The sequence below is a fragment of the Mixophyes fleayi genome, chromosome 6, assembly GCF_038048845.1.
Source record: "Mixophyes fleayi isolate aMixFle1 chromosome 6, aMixFle1.hap1, whole genome shotgun sequence".
Lineage (NCBI taxonomy): Eukaryota > Metazoa > Chordata > Amphibia > Anura > Limnodynastidae > Mixophyes > Mixophyes fleayi.
This window is the reverse complement of record NC_134407.1, coordinates 190,951,351-190,976,308: the sequence shown is the minus strand read 5'-3', so window position 1 is coordinate 190,976,308 and position 24,958 is coordinate 190,951,351. Positions and strand designations below refer to the sequence as shown.

The following is a 24,958-nucleotide window of genomic DNA, read 5'->3' as shown; positions in this document are numbered from 1 at the left end:
TTCCATGGTCAGGAGAAAAGCTTAAGCTTCCTATAAATAGACCAGAATACTAACCTTTAGCTTTATTGTAGTAATCACATCTTTTCTATATTTATAAGTGTGCAGTGCTTAATAAAAAATCTTCCAAAATAGTAATTAATGAAAAATGCTTTTTATTGTTCAATTACATTTAGTTTATTGAAAGGATTCCCCAGTAGAGTAACACTGAAATATTAATCTTCAGCAACATTAACTAGTAATGACCCCTTAACATGAAAGAACTTGTCAGATGAGAAATCCACTATGATACATCTTTGGCCAGTTCGGTATGGGATAATGTCCACCTCCGTCACGAATTTCTCATCCTTCTTAAGTAAAGGCACACTGTAAATAAAAAATGTAAGTGATTTTTGAGTACACATACAGTAAACCTGTTCAAGAATGCACTATACAAACATACGGCTTTGTAAAATTAAAACGCCATAAAACACATACAGGAGAGAGCAGACTAGGAAGAGTGGGTTCTTTTCTGGTTCAAAATAAACATTGCATTTGCAACACAGATCTCAGCATGGTTTTAGCAACTTGTACTGTAACTGCCCATCTTTGGTCGAGTGCAATAAAATGATAGACAATGACAGGAGGAAATGTAACTAATGCACTTCGATAGCATAGTGCCAAACCTCTTCTACAAATGGATCGCCAGAAAAATGGTCCCAGAAATTATACTCTTGCTCCATGGTAAAATTTGTTTTATTATGCTCTGGGTTATAATGCTGCATTTTAAAACAAATTCAGGTGTGTATTAAATGGTTGTTCCCATTTTGTTTTACTGCTCATACATGCAAATATTTAGGGCGCATTAGTTTCTAATCACTATGTGTAGGCTCCAATAGCTCAGCAAGCTGAAGTAGAATAGGCCTGGCAGAAAATCCCTGTGGCTGAATAATGTTTCTGGGTCCCATGTGATCGGGTCACCCACCCACATGTATGGCCAAATTACACAGACTCCGGATGTGAATATAGAATGATTTAATGATAGAGGGTAAATATTATACAAAATGTGCAGTGATAACTAGAAGACATAATGGAGTAGATTTATCCAACCTTCCACTTTTCCTTTTTAGAGGTGTTGCCCATTGCAAATAGATTCTAGCGATTATTTATCTAGCATATTACAGGAAGTGATAACTAGACTGGTTGCTATGGGCAGCACTTCAACTTTCTTTAGAATGTTTGATAGATCTACTCCAATGACCTGTTTTACTGTAGTCATGAACTAGGAGTCTTGGTCAAAACTTGCAGTGTTCATATCCCATGTAACACATTTGGTGAATTAATTTTAGACCTCAATCTTAAGCCAATCTGTTTTTCCTGTATCCATAATAGCCCATACAAATGACATGGGGCCCCTGCAGCATAGAGGTCCAGATGAATCCAAAATGTTTCCCTCCACCTGGCTGCATTTTGATAGCTAGGCGATTTAGCAGCCAATAAAGACCAAAATTAATTTGAACAGGGCTGGTGCTGGGACCTCCTGTGCCCCCCTCCTGCCCAGCATGTGCCCCCGTTTGGAAGAGGCTGCACTGCGCATGCATTGCTCCCACATATCCCATACTTGTTCTAATACCTGCTCTGTTCTCTTCAGAGCGAGGACTCCGAACTTGAGGACTGTCGCCCATGCCTTTAAATATTTCTTCAGCTCAGGCTGGGTCTGTTCCTCTGGCCTTGCATATAAAGTTTAGGTGCCTGTGTTAGTTTAGGACAGGCTTGGCTAACCTGTGACTCCAGGTGTTGTGAAACTACAAGCCCCAGCATGCTTTGACAATATATATCAGCTTATTGCTGGAATGGTATGCTGGGACTTGTAGTTTCACAACACCTGGAGTGCTACAGGTTAGCCAAGCCTGGTTTAGGAACTCAAATAGTGTTGGATGCATGCATATTTTTAATGCAACCCTTATGTTGCAAGAGTTGGAATGGGGTGCTCAGCAACCTGGAGATGCAACCTAATGAGTACCGGACACATCCCCAGATTTCCTTCTTTTGTTGGTACCGAGGTCTGGTGTCATTAAATAATATTACACCGACCTATACATTAGCTGCACTCTCTAGTGGCTCCTAATTGGCTGCTTATGTATTGACCATTCTAGTGGATAACATGTAAATTAGCATTGTGGCAATATTACATAAAATAATGGCAGTCCATTCAGATTACAATGGGAATCTTTCCTGCAGCAGTTCAAATGAAAGTGACAAATTTTAAACTGGTAAATGACAGATTTGGAGACTTACTTATGGAAAATGTAACTTGCGCATTAATACCAATGTCTTTTGTATATGAAAATTCATTACAATATTTTTTGTATGAATAGGGTTTGCTCTTCCTAATCTCAGTACTGTCAAGCTGCATCTCTACACTTGTCCCTGTTTTGTCTTATGCCTTGTGATTTATTCTTTTAATTACATCCATGCATTATTCTGCTTATTTGTATGCATTGTTTTTATCTGTATGTACATATGTAGTTTTGCTGTGTTCTAACCCCCTATGTACGGTGCAGCAGGAAGGCTTGAGCCAACTTAAAGATTAATAAGCCATAATGGAACACAAGCATATGCATTTGTACTCGATGTACACCCAATGCAGAAATACTCCTGTGTTTGAGTTGCATATTTCCAGAGTTTAAGATACATCTTAATATTAATGAGCTCCTTAGTGTGCAATGAATTGTAATTTTCAGTATCTAGAGATCTGATAGGTGTGGCTTTAGCAATGAGTCTGCAAGTAAGGGGGATTCCCCTTAAGACATCTGAGGCCTAGTCACATGTAGTTACACTTCTGGAATAAGGAACCACTAGTGTTTTACAATAACTCTGGATTTGTTACCCTTTTGACCCCATTAAAATGCAACTCTAGTTGGAGTAGAAGTCCAAGCTCCATGTAACACAGCACCTGTGAAATCCAGGCTCTGAATCAGTCAATACTACTTACTCAATCTTAATCTGCTCCTTTACCAGCCCACTGCCATCTACTGTCATAACACTGTTCTCAACGTCCTCTCCAATGGGATTGGTGAATTCAATCTCTAGATGAAGAGGCTTATTTACAACGGCTTGTTCTGTAACCTGGAAAGGGAAAAATAAAGGCGATATATACGTATACACACGATTTTGAACTTCCAGTACTTTAGGAATCCAAGAATGATCCAGCATATGTATAGATTACTGCTCTGAAAGTAGCAGGGAAGAGATTACACTACCCATTCTATGTGGGATTTTTGTTGGTTTGTGTACAAAACAGGGGCTTGAGGGGCTTCAAACCAGTATCTTGCCTGGGGCCCCACAGTCTTAATCAGGCTCTGCAAATATATATTGACAGTGGTGGAGACATGGGGTAAATATACCCCAAGAATAGTGTTTGGGGGGTGGTTTTATACTGCCACAAAATGCCGGATGTTTATGCTCCAAACCAAGAGTTCCACTATAGGGTGCATTTCCTCTAACTTATGGGGCAACATTTTTCATTATATTAAGGGGGGCACAATTATTGGATTATATTATGGGGCAACCCAATGCCACATTGTTAATGGGGATATCATTTTATGTACATTCAAGTAGTATTGCAAAGTTATATATTCACATTTCCCCCCCCAATACTAAATTAGTATCCCATTAATAGAATGAATAACATTTGCACAATTAGAAATTTTTCCCCTTAGATGACTGCCCCCATAATTTGTGTGAATAATGCCTCCTCTAACTGGTTTCAGCCCTTTAAATGTCCGTTTGGCCTTTAGTAAAGACAACAGTTTTAAACCCATCTGAAAAGGGGCAGTTTCATCAAACTGCCATTTAGTAAATCTAACCCATGGAAGAAGGAATTTTTGGGAGAAATGGCTTTATAATGTGCATTATATTCTTTTTAAAATTACATGATAAAGATTTACAAGTGCAGTTTATTTTTATGGTGCTTTTTTTATTGCGTCATACCTTGATCACAATGGGTGGGTTCTTCAGTGCAATGACTGTTTCCACTAGTAGGTTACCTCCATTTTCATCCACACACATAGCTACAACTTTGATCATATGGCTTGGAGTTATGGCATTTCCATACTGATCGTACGCTATGGTAAGTGGTAGGTTTTTCTCTGAAAGAAAGAGTAAGTTAGCAGATATTGAAGGCGGTGGTCCAAAGTAAGGGTTTGGTGTGTTCAGCCACAAATGTGGACTTTATTTACAAATCAATTGGTCACTTCAGCATCAGTCTAAGAACGTTTCATGTTCTCTAGTGAATGTTATGGTTTTAGAACCTGGAAATGTGAACAGATTAGCGAGGTAAAAGTAGTCTGCTCTGCAAACTGGGTTTCCTGGAGGCCTGCAGTGCATCAGAGTTCCCCTGATAAAATTGGGCCTCTGCAGAGAAACTTAGGATTCCCACCCACCATTTAAAAAAAAAATAAAAAAAAAATGGCTTCAGACTTGAAGGGGTAGATTTATCAAACGTTCTAAAAAGGAAGAGTGGAGGTGTTGCGCATAGCAATCATTCTAGCCATCATTTACCTAGCACAGTGATGGGCATCCTCATGTTCTTTGAGGGCTGCATATGCAGAACTTCACAGGCCACAGAGGGAGAGCACTCTGGGCTTCTCCTGCATCATGGAGAGGGACCTCCTTGCATTGCGCAAAAGAGGATATGTCCAGCAGAAGTCAGCCGAGCGTAAGATTGGGAGCCAGAAGTGCCCACCACTGCTCTAGTGCATACTAAGGTTGCAGCTAAAATCTGATTTGTTACTATGGGCAACACCTCTAATTTTCTTTTTAGAAGGTTTGATAAGTCTACCCCTAAGTAAATCGCATAGATGGTGATTTTTAGGTGTGTCATTGTAGGGAGACATTCTAACTCCATTCAGTCTTTAAAGATCTTTGTTGTCAGGCACTTTAGTGTGTAGTGTGTGAACCACAATATAATCAGTAAGAATTTCATGAATCAAAACACACATCTTACAATATTGGAATTCATCTTTTGGGTTCACAATTCTATATTTGAGATGCATCTCTCCAATTTGCCTTACTCCACATATTTAAGACTGCATGTATAATTGGTTATATTATGAAATGGGTATTCTTGGTAATAAGAGTTAGTGAGTGACTGATCTCACACCAATAGTCAAAGAAATAAATATTCAGCCAACGCAAATCTTATATCCATATGGCTGTGGCCACTTTTGGATACCGTTTTGGATTCTAAATTGGACTCAGTTTGTCATAAAGATTTGGAAATCTTCTGTAACTGGCATGTGTAGGGTTTCCCCAGAAGTTTGGTCCAACTGCAAAATACATATTTTAGAATATCATGTTCTTTCCACAATTGAATGTGGTATGCGCACCAAACCCTGACTTGTTGGGTTCTACTTGAACAGTTATATCCCATCTAGTCTATGGTGGGCTCCCTATCACAGTTGTGTGAAACATTTAGAAGTCAGCCATTATTACTGCCTAGTGAATACTGGGCATGCCACAGTGTTTCCTAAAGATACTAGTCACAAGGCCTTTAAGATATCCAGACATTTGTTAGGCCAATTTCATGAAGCAGCCACAAATTTAATAGTGGTGTTTGAAACCTAAATCTTCAAAATTCTTCTTGGAAACTCTGCCAAATCATAACAGCATTAACTGTACCATGGCAATGATCTGTTAAATCTAATCAAGCTTCTTGGGCTCTTCAAATTATAGAGCATAGTGTCCCACAAGGGCTGGACCAGATATTTGTAAAGACATCAATTATGGCTCCTACATAAAGTTTAAGGACCTTTCATATTTGGATGCAAGTCTGTTTCAAAGAATGAGCAGAGCGAATTCTTGCACAGAACTTCTACCATTGAACCCAATTGCATGTAAAATCATGTCTGCAGGAAGGGGAGATGGAAGGGGCTGACTAACAGCCCAGGTACAGTAGGGACATTTGGACAAAGTTGCCCGATTGAAATCCTGGCTTATGCACAAGTACGCCTCTTTTCAGATGTATCGCTTGCTTATTTTTTAAGCTCCTGTCTGGGAGATCCTAGAGAGGGAAGTCAAGTTGAGAGGGCCAGTTTTGTCACTGTTCGAAGATTGCAAGAATTTTCCACCAGGGGCTTGGTCAAATTGAAGAGATTTGCTTCATTGAGTCCAGTACTTCTGGGTAGGAACCAGGAGAAAGACCTGCTCTCCCAGGGGTCAAGGAGCAGGAGGGCAAGTATGAACCAGAGCAGACATTCAAAGAAAAGTAAAAAACTGTACCATGAACCCTCCTCTGCAATATATAAAAAAAAAAAATCCATTTTGTTCCAATAAAACATATGTAATTGAAAGAAACATACCTTCATTTGGCCCTAGGGCAACAGAAAGGTCTTGGGTTAGGATGTCATTAACTGAGGCATTGGTGTATACAATGGCAGTGGCAATCATTTTGACCCGTAGGGACATGCTATTGGCACTTGTATTTTTCACGGTCAGAGTTAGCGTGACATCTTGGCCGACCAGGGTATCACTGCTTTGTTTGAAAGTGGCATAGAAGTCAGGTTTTGTTGCTGGTTCTGAATCAGCGGCTGCCAAGGAAACAGTGTCTCTTGCAGCTGTCCACGTGGAAGACTCTTGCAGTTTCTTCTGAGCCTTCATAAATATTTCCCTTTCTTTGGGAGTGCCTGAAAATAGAACAAGTAAAATACTTGGTGTTGAAGAATAAACAGCTCATTGTCCATACAAAAGAGTAAGGTTCTACAAGATAAAAATGCTGTTTGGCTTCGGTTTGGTTCTAAAATTTTAATCAGATTTACCAAATATATATATATCTTTTAAAGCAGCTAGTTGATGCATAAGCCATTAGGAGGATGTAGTCTGCTGCTGTACACACTGTCCTGACCATCCCACTACCTGTTGTACCAAGTGTTCCCAACCTCTTAGATTGTAAGCTCATGTGGGTTAGGTCATCTTTACCTTCTGTTTCATGTCACTATGCAATTTGTGGAATTCCTTCAATGTACAGTGCTTTATAAATAAAACAAATCTTCTCAGCTTAGTTACTTCTGCATGCATCATACAATTTACTTTATATATTTATGCAGAAAATAACCTGGCATCCCTGTGCATCCATGTTCTGCCCACCCTAATCAGGGTGGTAACATGGTAAGCATGGCAGAAAGGCTTTTTGGCACCGAGAACTTGCCCTCTTAAGTTCCCAGTTCCCGCTCAGTGTAGAGCTGGTATCAGAACAAGCGTGGGGGTAATGGGTGGGGGGGGGGGGGAAGCAGTTCATGTGCAGTGGAGTGCCACAAAAGGGCTTCACTGCACATGTGTCAACTCCAAGTGTATGGGCAGTGTGAGGTGGGGGGGGGGGGGGGGGGGGGCACTGGATATCCCTGCACTGTCCCTGTCTAGAATACTGACCCAAAGTGGTAGGAGATAACTGTAAAGACTGTCTGGTGTGATAAGTTGCATACATGCCTTGACTGGATTGTCATTTCATGTTTGCACATTTTAATATTTAAATTACACTTTAAATATGGAAGCATACTTTTAGGCACACGAGTAGCATGTAGATGGTGGAAAAACCATCAAGAGAAGTAATGCCAGCTCCCAGTGACCTCGACCTTCCATAGTTCTAAAGTGGAACAGTCCTTACAGTATTCTTTACCAATGGCATTGCCACTAGAGATGTTCACCGACCCCCGTGTTTTGGTTTTGGATCTGCATTAACATTGTGTTTTGGAAAGGTACTTATGGAATCCAAAACCCATGAGATCCAACACTGACGGTTTGCCTCAATTCAGATCTGAGGCGGCACGAAAATACCAAGCCGGCTCACGAGCCTACTCTGATCCCCAAAGTCCGGGTGGGTTCGGTTTTCAGAAAACAAGCCTGAGCATCTCTAGTTGCCACAATTGGTTCTGAGACATTTTTCGAGATGCAGAAATCTTTTCAATGGCCAGATTAGTCACCATATTGCACGGTTTCTATATTGGCCCTTCAGATGACAGAAATAAGACAGAACTGTTGTCTAGTGTAGTGATCACAACCTACAACTAGCTCTGCCTCACACACAGATAATGTGAGGGGACAATATTTAGGCCGATTCAGTTAAAACTTCCCTATAGTTTGCCATTTGAAAATGTGTGAAGCCATTACAAATATGTAAAGCTATTTAAGCTTTAATGGTCATTTAATGTAATGGTTAAAATTTTTTTTTTTTATATATATATATATATATATATATATATATATATATATATATATATATATATATATATATATATATATTTGACAGAAGAGTAATTTGAAATGGTCTTTACCTTCAGCATATTTATAATGGTTTGTTACATCTGCTCGAGCACGAGAACCAACTGCTTTGGTGCTGGTTAGTTTTCCCACAGAATGAGTGTTTGAGTGGATCTTTACTTTTGAGCCATCAGGATAGACCAGCCAGTCCACTGTGTCAGCATTCAGTTCAGCAAATACAAAAGGGACATCATACTGTAGGTCCACATCTCCCTCTTTTACAGCCTTCACAGAACATGGTCCAAGACGGTATAAACCTAATGCAAACAAGCCAGACAATCTAAAGATCTCTCGATGAAAGGAGAAATTGCATACCCTGAACCTGCCCTAATACGCTGTGGATTAAAAACAATTGCAGATATAAAAATTGTTCAAGTAACTGGTTGCTATGGGTTACAGCCCCCTTCCCCAAACCAGAATTCTTCAAAACTGTGTAAGAAAACGTAAGTAACGCAACCATTTGTACACCATTACTTTTTGATATCTATTTTGCCTGGGTTTTTTTAAGTTGCACTTATGAGTCTTAAGACATATTGAATGCATGCCTACACATAGCTATGTATTTTATTGCCATTTAATGTGAAATATACTCAACCCAAGAAGTGTTACAGAATATATTTACATATAACATTTTGTACCTTTACTTTTTTCCTGAGGGGTTGCATCCAAAACCTGCCATCCATCATAAGTGGACCCAAGGTCCTTTCTGGCAAACCAACCTTCAACCCAAGCATGGAAATTCCTGTTAGGACAAAGTTTTGAGTCACAGTATGCATGAATTTCAGCTGGAAAACAAACTGAAGCATAGGAGATTCCTGCCTATAGAGCAGGGGTAGGGAACCTGTGGCTCTCCAGGTGTTGTGAAACTACAAATCCCAGCATGCCTTGCCACCTCTCTGCTGGTTATCTACTGGCAAAGCATGCTGGGACTTGTAGTTTCACAACACCTGGAGAGCCGCAGGTTGCCTACCCCTGCTATAGAGTGTTCAGTCAGGGTTATAAAGTAGCCAATTTAAAGTCGAACATAAGGTTAGCTTTCATTTTTTAAATATGTATTCTGTATAGTCATAAGGCTTAGGGTTCATAGCCTCATTGCAAAATGTGAGCTGGCCATCCATGACATGCGATATTTAAAGTTGATTAGCACATTTGGAGAGAAGGTTACACAACACTGCGTTCCCCAGATTAGTACACAATGGGCAGCCTATCCTAAACCCAAACACATTTTCTTTGCACTTTGGTTACTGTTGGAGATTTGCAAGAGAGCGTTTTGAAAACCCCAGGATCCAATGTGGTGACAAAATTGACAGATATTCTGGTTAGATGGGCATATTTCTTTGTGTATTTGACTTCATGGTGTAAAGAATGCTCTGTTACAGTGGTACCGGTGAGTATTCCAGAGGAGACATCCCCAATTATCTAACAAGCTGTGAGGAATTTCAAGGTTGTGTAAACTAAAGAAAAGATTTGAGGCACCAATACTCTCCTATACCAAGCCTAAAATAATCAAAACAATTATGACAGTGGCAGCTTCCTCCTGTGTAAACTACCCTCAACTCCATTGCCCAAAAATATTGCAGAGCCCCTTGAAGTAGTTTGTAATAGAAATTCTTATGTTTGCAAAATGCTGTATTACAACATTGTCATGGTATATTCACAAGTTCCTAAAGAGCCCAAGCTGTTTTAGGAATTCTTATGACTGCCATCTTCCAGGTGCCTACTCCATATATTCAATAACTAGCCCAATTATCTCATAACTTACCACACACTGTCAGCCGTCTTTGGATTTTCTGTGCCATCCTCGTTATAATACCGGTCAATATTGAGATTTCTATCTGTATCATGAGCCGATCGAAAATTGGTGATCACACGTGCAGGTATCCCCAGGCTTCTAAGCACTAAATACAGACACATACAGAACAGGTTACATCTTTTTACCTTTATAATAATGCATTCACTAAATGAATCAGATGGTGGCTTCACTGTAAGCATGGGTGTGATGAAACAAGTTTGATAACACTAACCATCTTGCTCCTCATTTCTCACATAATGTGGATTACAGCAAGTACATTATAGCCCTTGCTTTTGTTCCTCAGCTCAGAGTACAACTACAGTGTCTAATTACATGTGGATAAGGGAACATTGTAGATCATTGTAAATATGTTTATTGGTGATGTGGCAGTGAGGTTGTTATTCATTGTCCTTAAAGTGAAGCAAAAGGGGTTATGGGTAGGGATCAGGTTGCAAGATACTGGAGGGGGAAAACTAGTTAGTGTCCATTGTTCTCACAAGACTAGTCCAGACATGCCAGTTAGCAGGGGAGGTTCTGTGAAAGAGCAGTTCATCTTCACCCCTTTCCAATTTCCCTAGTCCAGCATTGACTAATGTTTAACAAGGAGGCGCCCAGGGGTTTGTGAGAAGGAAAAGATCTGTGGAATTTAGACTGTAGATATAAGGAGCCACTCTGGGGGATATCCATTCTGGGACAGATCGCTGCAGGGTGGCTGGCTTTGAGAGTTTCTGTTCTCTACCAGTGAAATACATTGGCAGATGAATGGGTTGTCAAGTCCAGATAGCCAGGTGATTAACTTCTTAAGCTAGTGGGTTAAGGGACAGATTTGGTAATCCTGCCAGGCATTTATTTATTGTGTGTACATAATCTAGTGATTGTTTTTATTACAATAAGTGTACTGTTGTACTTTTCTAGCTGCATTTGCATACATGACAAATGCAACCTTAGATGGTACTGGGTAGTCTTCCCTGGCTTAGGAAGGCACCTGTGGGTGGTCAGCCAGAGTGAAGTGGGTAGAATTGGGCCAGAAAACCTGCTATATTCACAACTGTTTCCCTATCAAGAAGCTCTGCACAGGGGAGGAGGAAATGCAAGTATTTTGGATGGGGTAGAGGAAGATTACTGTGTCGTAAAAAAAAAAAAAAAAAAATTGCCATAAACAAGCTGCTGTCTAGAAGGGAGGCATTTGTGACATGTAAAACTATACACCAACACTTGGAGCTACTTAAAGACCACTAAAGTCTATAGCAGGATGACCCAATAATCTAAGCAGTATGTGCGCGCGTGGGGGGGGGGGTATATTTCTCACTTCTTGCAAACAAGAAAATAAAATTAAATTGATTACATGCAATCGTGTTTCTGTAGGAGTTAGCTAATCTGATATTAAACGGTATTTGTGGCAGTTATGTTTAGCTTTGTTATTTTTTTATTTGTTATTGTTATGTTTACATTTACTGATTAGTTTTAACAATATGGTTTATTTTACAGACCTGTACAGAGAACACCTGCATAAACCCAACATTGTCCAAATCGGACAGGTCCACTTTCCTTCCATTGACGGAGGATGTGAACACTTCCATTCCACTTGGTAGGAATCTCTCCACCTGTGTAATCCCCACTCCAGTTCCCGACAACAACTCCATCATCATTATTGCTGTTAACCTAAAGAAAAAACAATGATTACTGTGGCAATTACTACACCAATATGTTATTGTCAGTGCATTTTGTCACAAAGTTTAATGCAAAACAATTTTTTTCAGCCACTCAATTCAAAATCTAAGAAACTTCATTTCTTTTGCAAAACTACTGTACAAGTAGGCAGTTCTGCTGAGGACTTGAATCAGAATAATTTTAAGGCTATCCATTGCAAATAGTTTTAGTGATCAATTTTACACATGAATGATCAAAATGATAGAGCTTTTGGTCTACGTTACCTTGACTAGATTGTGAAGAGTTTTATTTTAGGCTTTCCAAGCCAAGTTCAAAATTTAAGGCAAACAAAGCCTTTTTTTTTGTTAGAATATTAAAGTTAATATATTTGACATTATAAAGGGAAAAATACAATTTTACAGAAATGTACCTACCATTTACTTTCAAAGTTTCATCAGCTTCTTTTACCAACCACAGGGAGCTTGGAGTCTGCCAGTGGTAACCCTTTGTCTGATCTACTTTCTATTCAACTAGCTTTGCATGGAGCAGAAAGCATCACAGATCCCTAAGGGGATTGTGAGGACCATTGACATACATTTGAGGTCTGGTGTAGACATGATTTAGGTTCCAAAGATTCTCTCTGTACAAGTGACAGGTATTTAAAACCAAACTTGACTGACAGGTCAGGAGAACCTGTCACTGGTCTCTCATCAGTTAATTAAATCCAGGTTTCACTGGATCTGCAGTATAAGTCCCGGAATGAAAAGGTGATGCTGTGTCCTAAGCATTTAGCAAACTGGCCCTCATTCAGACCCAATTCCAACAATAAAAAAAATCCACCCTGGTAGAATCAGACCAACTGTCACTGTATCTTAAGTAAGTTTATTCCTGCACAGTTCTGCATATTGAACAATTCCCGAAATACATTGACATACAGTACATTGCTGCCTACACTGCATAGTATTATGGTCAACAGATTTAGTTGTTATAGAATTTGTACTCTTATGGTATGCCTAAACTAATATATATATATCAAAGAAAATCTTTAAGCCCAGAGCGCTTAATTATATAGTGTGGAAAAATAAAGATAATACTTATATTGTAGTAGGCAGCTCCCCAGTCATTCAACACCTGTCTGCAAGTGTCAGACCTAGTAATTGGAACACAAAAAGACAGGGGGCGCCAACATAGTGCATTACAATAATTTAAAAATGCAGTTACAACTCCAAAAATAGGTTTTATCCGTACCAGATGGTGGTAGACTGATAGCCAAATAGAATATAGTTCTTGCTAGAAACACTGGAAATCTGTACCAAGCCTGGATGGCAGATGGAACCTTCCAATACGATGAAATGATGATCAGAAAGCACCTGTGAACTTAAATATAGCCACAATAGTGTGATACCATAACATTAGGGACTACAACATCTCAAGGCAAATTCAGATTTAATAGCAGCAGATGGAAGCAAAGCTTCTAAGTAAAATCAATGCCCGTACATAAAATAAGTAAAAACAAGCTTATCTGCGCCCGTTACACAGCCGTAGAGGGTTCCAGCCGGCACCACCTCCAACATCCGACAGTGACCACGGGAAGCAGTAAGGTAAGTAAGAACGAACTCTCCGACGCGTTTCGTCTTATCAGTAAGACTTTTTCAAGGAGTAATAACAACAGCATGACTGCGGAATCCTAAATACTCAGGTCCTCTTAACGAGAGCCAATCCTGGTGCAGTGCCAGATCAGAGGGTGGAAATCTCCTAGATCCGATACGTCATATCCGGTTTTGTCACTTCCGGTATCGGAGATATTACAACACCCGGACCACAGGAAATGAGGACTAGAGTCCGATATGTCACATCCGGTTTTAACGTTTCCATAGCAACCCGAAAAAGGTGACAGTATATAAATATTTACATCACAAGGTACAAAAATCTGGACCCAACGCCCAGTACATACATAATATACAGGATATGCAGAGGACCATTAACATGGAAAAATATACTACCTAATACAACAAATTATTAGTTAGGTAGACATATACATGTAAGGGAATTACCTAAAAGGAAAGAAACCAATATTAGTGATCTCATATACAATGTAATTTACACTAAAAAGGAGGCCATCTCAAATGCCTCATTAAGACCTTTGGGTGCCATAGTATCCAATCTATATACCCAATACATTTCTCTACAGGTAAGTCTTTTAGCTAAATCGCCACCTCGTGATCCCAACACCACATGCTCAATCCCTTTAAATTTAAGACCACTGGGATCAGCATTTTGACAAAAAATAAAGTGTCTAGAAACTGTGTGTAGGTCTGATCTATTTTTGTGAAGACGAAGCTTAAGAGCTCTCTTAGTCTTGCCTATAATAGATTAGGTAGTATATTTTTCCATGTTAATGGTCCTCTGCATATCCTGTATATTATGTATGTACTGGGCGTTGGGTCCAGATTTTTGTACCTTGTGATGTAAATATTTATATACTGTCACCTTTTTCGGGTTGCTATGGAAACGTTAAAACCGGATGTGACATATCGGACTCTAGTCCTCATTTCCTGTGGTCCGGGTGTTGTAATATCTCCGATACCGGAAGTGACAAAACCGGATATGACGTATCGGATCTAGGAGATTTCCACCCTCTGATCTGGCACTGCACCAGGATTGGCTCTCGTTAAGAGGACCTGAGTATTTAGGATTCCGCAGTCATGCTGTTGTTATTACTCCTTGAAAAAGTCTTACTGATAAGACGAAACGCGTCGGAGAGTTCGTTCTTACTTACCTTACTGCTTCCCGTGGTCACTGTCGGATGTTGGAGGTGGTGCCGGCTGGAACCCTCTACGGCTGTGTAACGGGCGCAGATAAGCTTGTTTTTACTTATTTTATGTACGGGCATTGATTTTACTTAGAAGCTTTGCTTCCATCTGCTGCTATTAAATCTGAATTTGCCTTGAGATGTTGTAGTCCCTAATGTTATGGTATCACACTATTGTGGCTATATTTAAGTTCACAGGTGCTTTCTGATCATCATTTCATCGTATTGGAAGGTTCCATCTGCCATCCAGGCTTGGTACAGATTTCCAGTGTTTCTAGCAAGAACTATATTCTATTTGGCTATCAGTCTACCACCATCTGGTACGGATAAAACCTATTTTTGGAGTTGTAACTGCATTTTTAAATTATTGTAATGCACTATGTTGGCGCCCCCTGTCTTTTTGTGTTCTAGATATATAGATATAGATATAGATATAGATAGATATAGATATAGATATAGATATAGATATAGATATAGATATAGATATAGATATAGATATAGATATAGATATAGATATAGATATATTTGTATTCCCATATTTTCATAAATGTATAAATCCTGACAGATTTTTAGGTTTTAACACAACACATGAACATGTAAAACTAACATACTGGTTAATGGCTATATGAGCTGAGGGCTAATGAAGATTCATATCCCTTCAATTAACAATTGCCCAACAATAAGCTGTTCAAGGTTTGGGGTTTACAGTATGACAGGCTGTAAAAAATAAATAAAAAGCTTTCAGTATCTTAGTTTCAGGTACTGTGCGTATTAACCCCTCAAGCAAGGTTCCGACAGGACAGTTTGTAACTGAATCTGCCCTTCTGTCTGATGCGTTCAGTCTTCTGCAACTAGTGTAATGTTTAAGTCTCTTTCCGAGCCAGTTTCTTGAGGCTCACGAGATTACTGCTCAGAGGATGGAGCTCTGCTCAATCCTTTGTGATTTACCATCTCACTACTCTAAGTATGTACAGATGATCTCAAAACGGTTTAGCGGTCTTTGGTATTTTATCTGGGTTTGAAAGAAATTCTGTTTGTAAATATTGAAGGTGGTTGCTTGTGCAAGTCATCCTTCTGCAAAGGTGGGTGGAGCAACTTCTAATGAAATATGAAGGAAACGTAATAACCAATAACTAACCTGCCTTAACCAATTTCTTTCTACCATGGCTTGTGTTGTCTGGAGGAAACATTTAAAAATGCCAGAATAGAATGAGGGGGTGAAGGTTTTGTTGATAAGCATGCACATTAGTTGCAACCCAAATTGTTAGTATAGGGTTGATTGTTGGGATTCCACAAGTTCAGGTTGGCCCAAGTCCTTTTGAGAACCAAGGAAAGGAGGAGTCCAGATGATCCTCTCTTAGGAGGACTATACTAGAACTTGAATGTACACAACTAGGTGGGCTCAGTTGTGAGGTCTGATAATGTTTCTTCAACTTTGAGAAGTTCTATCTATATATTCTGGGTTTTTAACCAGTACAAAAAAAACCCTAAAAAACAAAAGAACATTGTGTTTGAAGCAAAAGTATGTTTTGGGATAAATAAGGCAACGGTTTGGAAAAAGTAAAAGCAATCTGGGAAGAGTGTTCACAACAGTTATCTTGTGTCACTACCCACTTAAGGAATTCTACACTACACCCGATCAGACTCTCCCAGTCTTCAAATCTAAACACTCTGAAAACCCATCTCTTTACCCTACTCCAACCTATACTACTCACACTAATTTAGTCTCAAGCAATCAAGGTGAGAATATAAATGGAGTGACTAAGCGTTTGTGGTAAGTAGAGATGTTGCCTATAGCAACCAGATTCTAGCTGTTTATTTAATACATTCTATAAAATGACAGTTAGAAATTGATTGTTCGCTATATTCAATCAACTCTTTCAAACTTGCAGTTTAGTAAATAAACCCCTAGAGATTTGCCAGCATTGTTTTTCAGCTTTTGCTGTCTACATGTTCAAGTTATTTTAATCAAGACAAGATTAACTAGACTACACCTTCTGTAATCTTTGAGCGAGGTATTTTTTTTGTCACACTCCTGCTCAGTTTGAGTGTTAAAATAGTTATTCTCCTTGATGAAATAAAATAAATCCCATCTAACCTGGATAAGACCTTTAAATGCACATTTTATTATTAGCTGTACAAAGCACAGACACAAGTCCATCCAGGCTTTCCTGTTTTGTCAGCAGTTGGATAATGGGTATATACCTCACCATATCAGTGCATGTTGCAGTTCTATCGATTAGAAAGTAGCTAAGCATTTATAAGCCATCTTTCAATGCAACTGTCCAATGCCAAATTTATGAGCATGAAACATGGGACTCAAGCTTGCAAAATATGTATTCATTAATAATTGCTTTGGATACATTCTGATCAAGGTTTTAGATTAGTTTGGAAGCATATACCAGGCACACAGAATGGTGCTTATTTTTGTCCTGGACTCCAGAGCAGAACACTACATTGCTGGGTCCCATAGCATAGTCCGGAGGGGGCCCCAGAAACGTCCACCATGCCACAGCCTCCACTCTTCTGATCATGTGCGCATATCAACAACTTAGTGACAAAGTATTTCCCCAAGTGTCTAAATTAAAGACATCTGCATTCTTCTCTTGCACTTACCGTTATCTGAAATTTAGGCATTGCCATCATATACCCCACCCACAGGCAGGACTTTGTCCCGACAGCAGTGAGATATATCCCCAGTTGTGCTACACTGCAGGATAGCTGAATGGGAGAGCCAGACAGTAAACAAATGCAAGTAGAATCACAAGAGAATGGAGCAGGATGGTAGGACTTGTATTTGTTTAGCCCTCAATAGGCTGATCACCCCCCCCCCCCCCCCTCTAGAAATCCTGGGTTTGCCTCTGAACAATTTGCTACACTTGAAGCTGTCTAGCTAGAGACATATCTTCAGAATTCTCCAACCAAATATGTAAAGTTATTAGACAAAGTGGTCTGTATAATAGAAATTGTGTGATAGGCTATCCAGGGTCTTGTGTGTGTACTATACAAATCTCCTTTACATATGCAGTTTATTATAAAGATCATTGCTACTCACCATGGCACTTAGTACTCTTCCCACATATATCGGGTCATTTCTTTGAACCAAGTCTTTTGCAGGATCCCTTCTGTGGTCTAAACTACTGTCCAGTAATTTTAAACTGGCCTCCAATATGTCTCTTTCAAACTGCAAAATCGGAAGAGAAGTTACATACAATAGATGAGCAGCGGAACACCATTGCACAAGGAAAAAGCATTAGGTAACACATGCGGTAACCAAGCAAGAAGCATTACTTAATAAACGTATTCTCCAGAGATCAGCAACTAGAGCCAAGGAATTTCTGCAACCCCTTAAGAAAAATCCAATCAAAATAGATCAGTGCTTGAAGCAGATGTACCATATGATAACTATACATTTTAACTTTGGAATTATCACTTAACCAGCTATGTATTGAAATCTGTAGATATAGAGGCATAAGACTGGTCAAGTTTCTAGTAGTCTGAATTTGACACCCTCTCATTTTCAAGAATGTTTTCCTCTCTCTATTACACAGACACCAAGAGAGATGGGAAACAAATGTCTACCCCCTACTGCTACTGCTGTAATGTCAGTATTAAGTACAACATGGGTCACATTATACCCAAGCTAATTGATAGACTTATGGGAGCAGGAGCTCAGTGCAGTGTACACGTTGCACCGTCATCAGTACACCTGAGTTAGAGTGCTGAAGCACTACCCTTACACTACCGGACTAGGGAAGATGGAGCATATCACAATGTATGGTCCACTAGCCACCAGCATAGTATAGGTTCTGAATTGGATAGTAGACAGCATATTGTTATCTGTATTGCATAGACAACCAGAAATTGTATATTCTATATGTCAGATTGAGTCTGTATTGCATAAGAGTCAACAGAAAATGGAGGTCTCCTTGGCTAAAGCCAGCTCTGTGGCTTTGCAATGTGTTTTTTTAAAAACCTTTTAATACAGTACACAGTGGTGATAGTGTGCCACTATAGAACGCAAAACCTATTTGTGACCACTGGTCAGCAATTTGCTCTGTACTGTATAGTGGGGATCAGAACAAACCAGTTTTGAAAATGCCATGTTGATGTATTTGACCATGTCCTAAAACTTACCTGCCCAAAGTCCCATGGTCTACTTCTAGGACTCGCTGAGCTTCCTTGGAAGATTATCCCATTCTCATTAAGAACATATTCATTCTTCTCGGCAACACTTTCCATGTACACCACTTCCTCTGCGTGGAATGTAGAATACAATGTTATTGTCAAGCTATATTAATGTTGTTACAGTGTGAACTGGAAGGCTTCCAGAGAAAGGATTGTAATGCGACACTGGCAGTCATGGTTTAGATCTGCATAACAAGTACAGCAACTGTCTCCAGTCTGTAGACATGGTAGAGTCCTGCTTCATAGATATCAGTCTGACCTCAGATAGTAAATAAACTGATGGGGGAAGGAACACTACCCAAGATCACACAAGACAGGTTCACTTATGGATACAGAGGGCAAGTAAAAACCCTTAATGAAGCCACCTCAATCAGTAAGAATTTGACTGTCTATACAAGTCTCATTTTGTTTCCTTAAAACTAGTGTCATCACTATCAGATGTGTTAACTAAATAGAGCCCCCTTCTCATTCCTTGGAAGTAATGCCTTCAATCCTCTTTAAACCCAGTTACCCAATATGTGATAAGCATGTTCCCATGTCACTTGTTATGAAACCTTTACCATCAACCCTTCATATTGACTTTTATTATAGCTATGCATGTTGGGTCACTTCTAGTGTTGCCAGTCAGTGTGATTTTGGTTGGTTAGTTTTCTAAAACCATTGTTCCATGGGTTCACATGAGATTCGGACACAGTACAAATCCTATTCTATTGCATTGATATTTTAGTAGGAATGACAGAATAATCAGGTTAAATGACAACCTCCATTGCTCTGTGTGAAATCAAAGTTTGACCTAGATGTTTAGATAAAGCATCATAATTTGTTTTTGGGACAATGTCTGAACAAGTAGATCAGTGCATTTATGATTTGGCTGTCATACCAACTTAAGGTACATTAACCTTGAGAAATCTTCTAATTTGAGAGAGGGGTGAAATGCAGTCCTTTTAATGGATATTTTCCTTAAGTATGGGTAGGACCAACTCATTAGAGCCACCTTGTGGCTGGCTTATGCAAACATTGCATATGGACATTTAGTATATGCAGCTATCAGAACAAAAACACCAACACAAGACGTACAATGGAGCACTATGATTTGCCAGGTTCAATAGCTGACAAGATAATGTACTCTAAACCCATGTGCACTTAAATTCCCATATGCATCAAATACAAAAATAACCGAGGGATAACTTTTTCCTGATGGATTTGTTAGCTAGATGTATTGGAATTTGAAGAAAGTACCTGAAGCCCATGGGTTAAAAAGCACAATGAAATCTCCCAGGAATTTTGTGGTGGTTCTCTCTTCACTGGAGAATTGCAGGCTTAAACGATAGCGTCCAATGATTGCATCAATTGCTGATTTGATGGTGACATTCAAGGAGTTCTTACTGATGGAACTACTGGTTGCACTCCAGGATGTTCCACTGCTAGAGCTGGAGAGGGGCATTACCAAACTTGTATGTTTGGATCCTGATGGAGAATGGCCTAGAAAGAATAATTTCAGATCCAGAAAGATTATGACATCTAGCCAATAAACTAGAAGTTCACATGTATTACCAATTGTACTTAACCTTTCAAGACCTTTGTAGATAATGGTCATATTCAATCATGCACTAAAGCAGCTACTTTGATCATATAGTAGTTGCACATTTCATAAGATGTGAATGGTACATCATTATAAATTGACAGTTATAATCTTCAATTTATAAAGTGCCACTAATTCTGCAGTGCTGTACAGAGAACTCACATCAGTCCCTGCCCCATAGGAGCTTACAGTCTAAATTCCCTAACAGACAGACTAGGGTCAATTTGTGAGCAGCCAGTTAACCTACTAGTATGTTTTGGAGTGTGGGAGGAAACCTGAGCACCCAGAGGAAACCCATGCAAACACAGGAGAACATACAAATTGCACACAGATGAGGTCGTGGTTGGGAATTGAACTCATGACCTCAGTGCTGTGAGGCAGGAGTGCCAACCACTAAGCCACCATGAAAGCAATCAGTATTTCTTCAACAAACATTACTTGTGTATTACTGTATTGTACATTACCTGTCTCAGCTTTTAGGGAGACATGGTCTATGGTCTCGACAGGTCTGTTGAGGTGAAGTTCAATAGTAAATGGCTGGCCTCTCCTCACAATGAGATCGTTGCTCATATAGTCATTGGTTCTGTGTGCTGATGCATTCTTGCTTTTATGAAGATCTGAAGATATCAACTGTAGGGCTAAAAGGAAATTAAGTTTGTGATATTTGATAATGTAGGTGTATTAGCCGCATCAAGAACACAGGAATTATCCCTGTCTTTACCAGGCTAAAATTTTACATCCTGCAGTGCATCAATTGAAATGGGCAAAACCCTTGTATTTCTTAGGAGAGGCAAGTACATTTTGGTAGCAAATTAAATATATTTGTATTTTATGTACATTGTATAGGGAAACACTAGTTGAGTCTAATAAGCTTTTCCATTCTTCGACTAGTTTCCAGTCATCCTAAAACCACCAGATATTCACCCTAAAATATAAACTAGTTATTCAGAATAAAGGGCAGGCCTGGCAAACCAACAAAATGTTGGGGGGTCTTCATTCCACAATACCTGGAGAGCCACAGGTTGGTCAGACCTGATGTAGAGATACCAAAGAAGTGTATTTGATATAACATTTGATGCAGTGCTAGACCAGAGTTGCAAGGTGTATATTTTAGGTATACATTTTTTGCCTTTGTACGTTTGCATTTTGCACACTGCAATAGACTTTAGATACGGTGTGCTGATAACTGAAGGGGCAAGGACTATATTGTTCAGGTCCTGCCCCCTTGAGGCACTGGGTCTGGCGATAGGAGTGGCCAAAAGATGTTTGCAGACCGCCGCTATCTAAATTGAATTGTGTTATAGTTTGCCAGGAGCAGTTATCAATACAGTAGGCTGCTGACTCCTTCCTGACATGAAGTCTCTATGCCCATCCAGCACGCCTTTATATTCCATACATAAATGCTACAGATCATATTCAACCATGTGACTAGGGAGAAATCTAATCTTTACTCTTCTCATAGAGTTACTCATTGCAGCAACTTGCAATCCTAAAGTGAAGCTGCTGCAATACTTAAGTGAATTGTGAGTTTGAAACAGACACAGGCGAGTTAGAATACAGAAACACAGATATGGTCACTACCATTAACATCAATACAATGTTTGGTCTAGTGCAGTAATGTAATAATTTTGTTTGTGGGAGGCATTCTGGAAACTCCATTACTGTCCAATCTATAAACAATTGTTTGTTGTGGTAGGAGATATCTAGCATGTCTATCTTTGTGGCTACCACTGCCTCAGAGACCCCAGAAGACACCCTGGGTGGACTACTGTGAAACTTAGCGGGAAGACTTCGAGACACACAAACATATCAGCTATGACATTGCAAAACTCATATGCTGCTCTTGCAAGGCTGGAATGTGCAACCAACATAGGTAATACATTACATGGGGACTTCTAACTAGGAACAAGAGAATTAGATCTAAAAAAAACTAAAAACAAACTTCTATTGGGGAATTCTATTAGAGAAACATCTGGGAAAAGCTACTGAATTAGAGAAACAAGGTGCTTACCAGGATCTACAGCTCCTAGGGATAAAGATTGTATGTTAATTATGAAAGCAGCAAGAGAAGATAGGAAGGTGGATGGTCAGTTAAGTTTCAAAGTATATTCATAAAAATTAGGTAGATACAAGTACATTTATAGAGGAGAAAGTCTTAAGAACACTCAACTGAAAATGGATAATCAATGGGGCCACATGTGAAACTTTAAAAGCTTTAAAGGATGCTGGTAACACCATTAACAATTATTCAACCAGTCACAGGAGTAATTCCAGAGATCTGGAAAAGAGCAAATGTAGTCCCACTGCACAAAAGCACAGACAAGAAAGATGCAAGTAACTACAGACCAGTGAGCCTAACATCAAGAGTAGGGAAAGTGATGGAAACTCCAGAGTTATAATATTTCAAATACAGCAACTTACAAGACACCAAACAAATTATATTGACTCGGTGACTAAAATAATAGGTCAACAGGGGAGGGGGGGGGGCGCATAGATTTAGCTTATCTAGACTTTAGTAAGGCTTTGGACACTGTCCCACATCATAGACTGAAGTAACATATTGAATGGAAAGTATGCCTTTTTGCAGATGATACAAAGGTATGCATCAAGGTAGTCACCAGGAGGGGTAAAACCAGTGATCTATGTAGATTAGAGGAATGTTCAAGAGTGTGGCAACTACAGTTTAACGTAAAAACAGACTAGATATAGTATTAATGACAATATAAAACAGAAGCTACTGAGGACAGGGATCTAGGAGTCATCCTTTCAGGTAAATTTGAAGGCAGCTAAGCAATGAGAAAAGAAAGTATAATGCTATGTTGCATAGGAAGAGGAATCAGTAGCAGAAAGTAATAATGCCACTGTATAGGTCATTGGTACGGTCTCATCTAGAATACGGTGTTCAATTCTGGAGACAATATCTCCAGAAGGATATAAATACATTAGAGACTGTACAAGAAAAGCAACTACAATGGTGCATTGCCCACAGCACAAAATTTACTGGAAAGACTGATTTTATTACGTATAGTTTGGAGCAGAGACAGGGGAGACATGATTAAATATATCAAGGGTTTAACAAGGTACAGGAGGGAAACATTCTTCAAAGGTAAATTAATGTTAGAATATGAGGACATTCACTGAAACTGGAGGCTCAAAGGAATTTTGAGGAAACTACTTCACAGAAGAGGTAGTGGATAAGTGGAATAGCCTCCCATCAGAGGTGGTAGAGGCTAATGCAGTAGAAAACATGCTTGGCTAGACATCAGGATCTCTTTACAAAGAAATAAGGATCAGATAGGGTTTAAAGTTACCATAGGAGAGACATTTTTTATATATCAGTCTTATTTGCCTTTTCTTTAAGGCTTTGTTTGGTTTTACTTTTCAGTGATCTAAATATTCCAACCATCTGGTATTTTCCCTTTTCTTACACAAAGTAGGAGTACTACAATGACAGTGCACTTCTGGATAACCAGTCTCATAGCAATAGTCAATTATTTAAAGTCACTTAAAAGCCAAATGATTTATTAAATACAAAAATCAAGTGATATTAAGAGAAAGCACATGCAAGAAAAATAGTAAGTGATTTAAATCTCTCTCATCAGGTGTTATCTGTTAGTGATCAACCATTACTTTCCATAATGGAATAATTGTGCAAGTTTCCATTATGAATAAAGATACTGTTACAACAGAACTGCAGGGAAGGAGATCTGCAATTAGTTTTATTATCCTCTTCCAATTCAGAACACTCCACAGCAGATCCCGCAAAGTAGAAATGCTCATATTTTTTTCCATTCACCTTTATTCCAGGTATCTCACTTATACCAATAACACTTTACATTTTGTTCCCCTTTCCATGCATAAGCAATTCATTTCTTGTATATTGCCCTGGTATTTAACTAGGAATATAATCAATTTCCTCTGAAGGAAAGTTTAGAAACCTCTATTATAAACACCAATATGAAAAGTAAAATAGAAGTATCTCTTAAAGATTCCCATAGACTGCACTTCCATTGCTTACAGCTCTGCCTGCTGTGGCAGACAGTACATTCTCATCAAGATAACATTAGTAAGAAATATCTTGCAGTAATCCTCTGTTTATTAGACCAGCATCTACCCTCTATGTGTATAGTCATTGCCTTTTGTAGATCAATTACAACATTATATCTAGCAACATATCTATCTTGTGTTGGGAGTATATTAATACACACACCATGTACAAACTGGACACACACACTCTCCATGTACAAACTGGGGTGCATATAGAGGCTGCCTATCATTGTATAAACAAAAAACCTGGATACTCTGTGTACTCACAAAATACACAATTAATGCTGTTCAAACTACTTTTTTCTACTTAAAAACAGGGAATAATAGTTCTACCTATTGCAATATATGTAAAGCTGACAAACTCACGCAAACGTTTTCCTGTTCTGTCTGGTTCTGCCATGATCTAAGCTTTTTCTTTCACATGAGTTGAAGGATTACCTGCACACAGCTTTTAAAGGCAAGACTTTCCCAAGCACTAGCTGCCATTGGACAGCTGGGACTCACCTGACACAAGTTGCAATTAATCAATGTTAAGAACTAAAACATGGGTTGCAAGAGAGTTGGGGTTTACATTGTATAAATAAAAAAGACATTG

General features: G+C 39.1%; 1 protein-coding gene across 1 annotated transcript; it reads right to left on the bottom strand.

Annotated features, from left to right (window-relative positions):
- Window positions 1-135: 135 nt before the first annotated feature.
- Window positions 136-24,806, bottom strand: LOC142095002 (protein-glutamine gamma-glutamyltransferase E-like). Its single transcript, XM_075177701.1, has 13 exons — window positions 24,730-24,806; window positions 20,781-20,954; window positions 19,974-20,216; window positions 18,684-18,802; window positions 17,602-17,730; window positions 11,575-11,746; window positions 10,055-10,190; window positions 8,931-9,034; window positions 8,307-8,549; window positions 6,339-6,662; window positions 3,970-4,127; window positions 2,972-3,105; window positions 136-363 (listed from the first exon to the last, which is right to left on the bottom strand). The coding sequence occupies exons 1-13, from the start codon at window positions 24,761-24,763 to the stop codon at window positions 213-215; spliced, it is 2,121 nt and encodes a 706-aa protein (XP_075033802.1). The 5' UTR covers window positions 24,764-24,806; the 3' UTR covers window positions 136-212.
- Window positions 24,807-24,958: the final 152 nt, after the last annotated feature.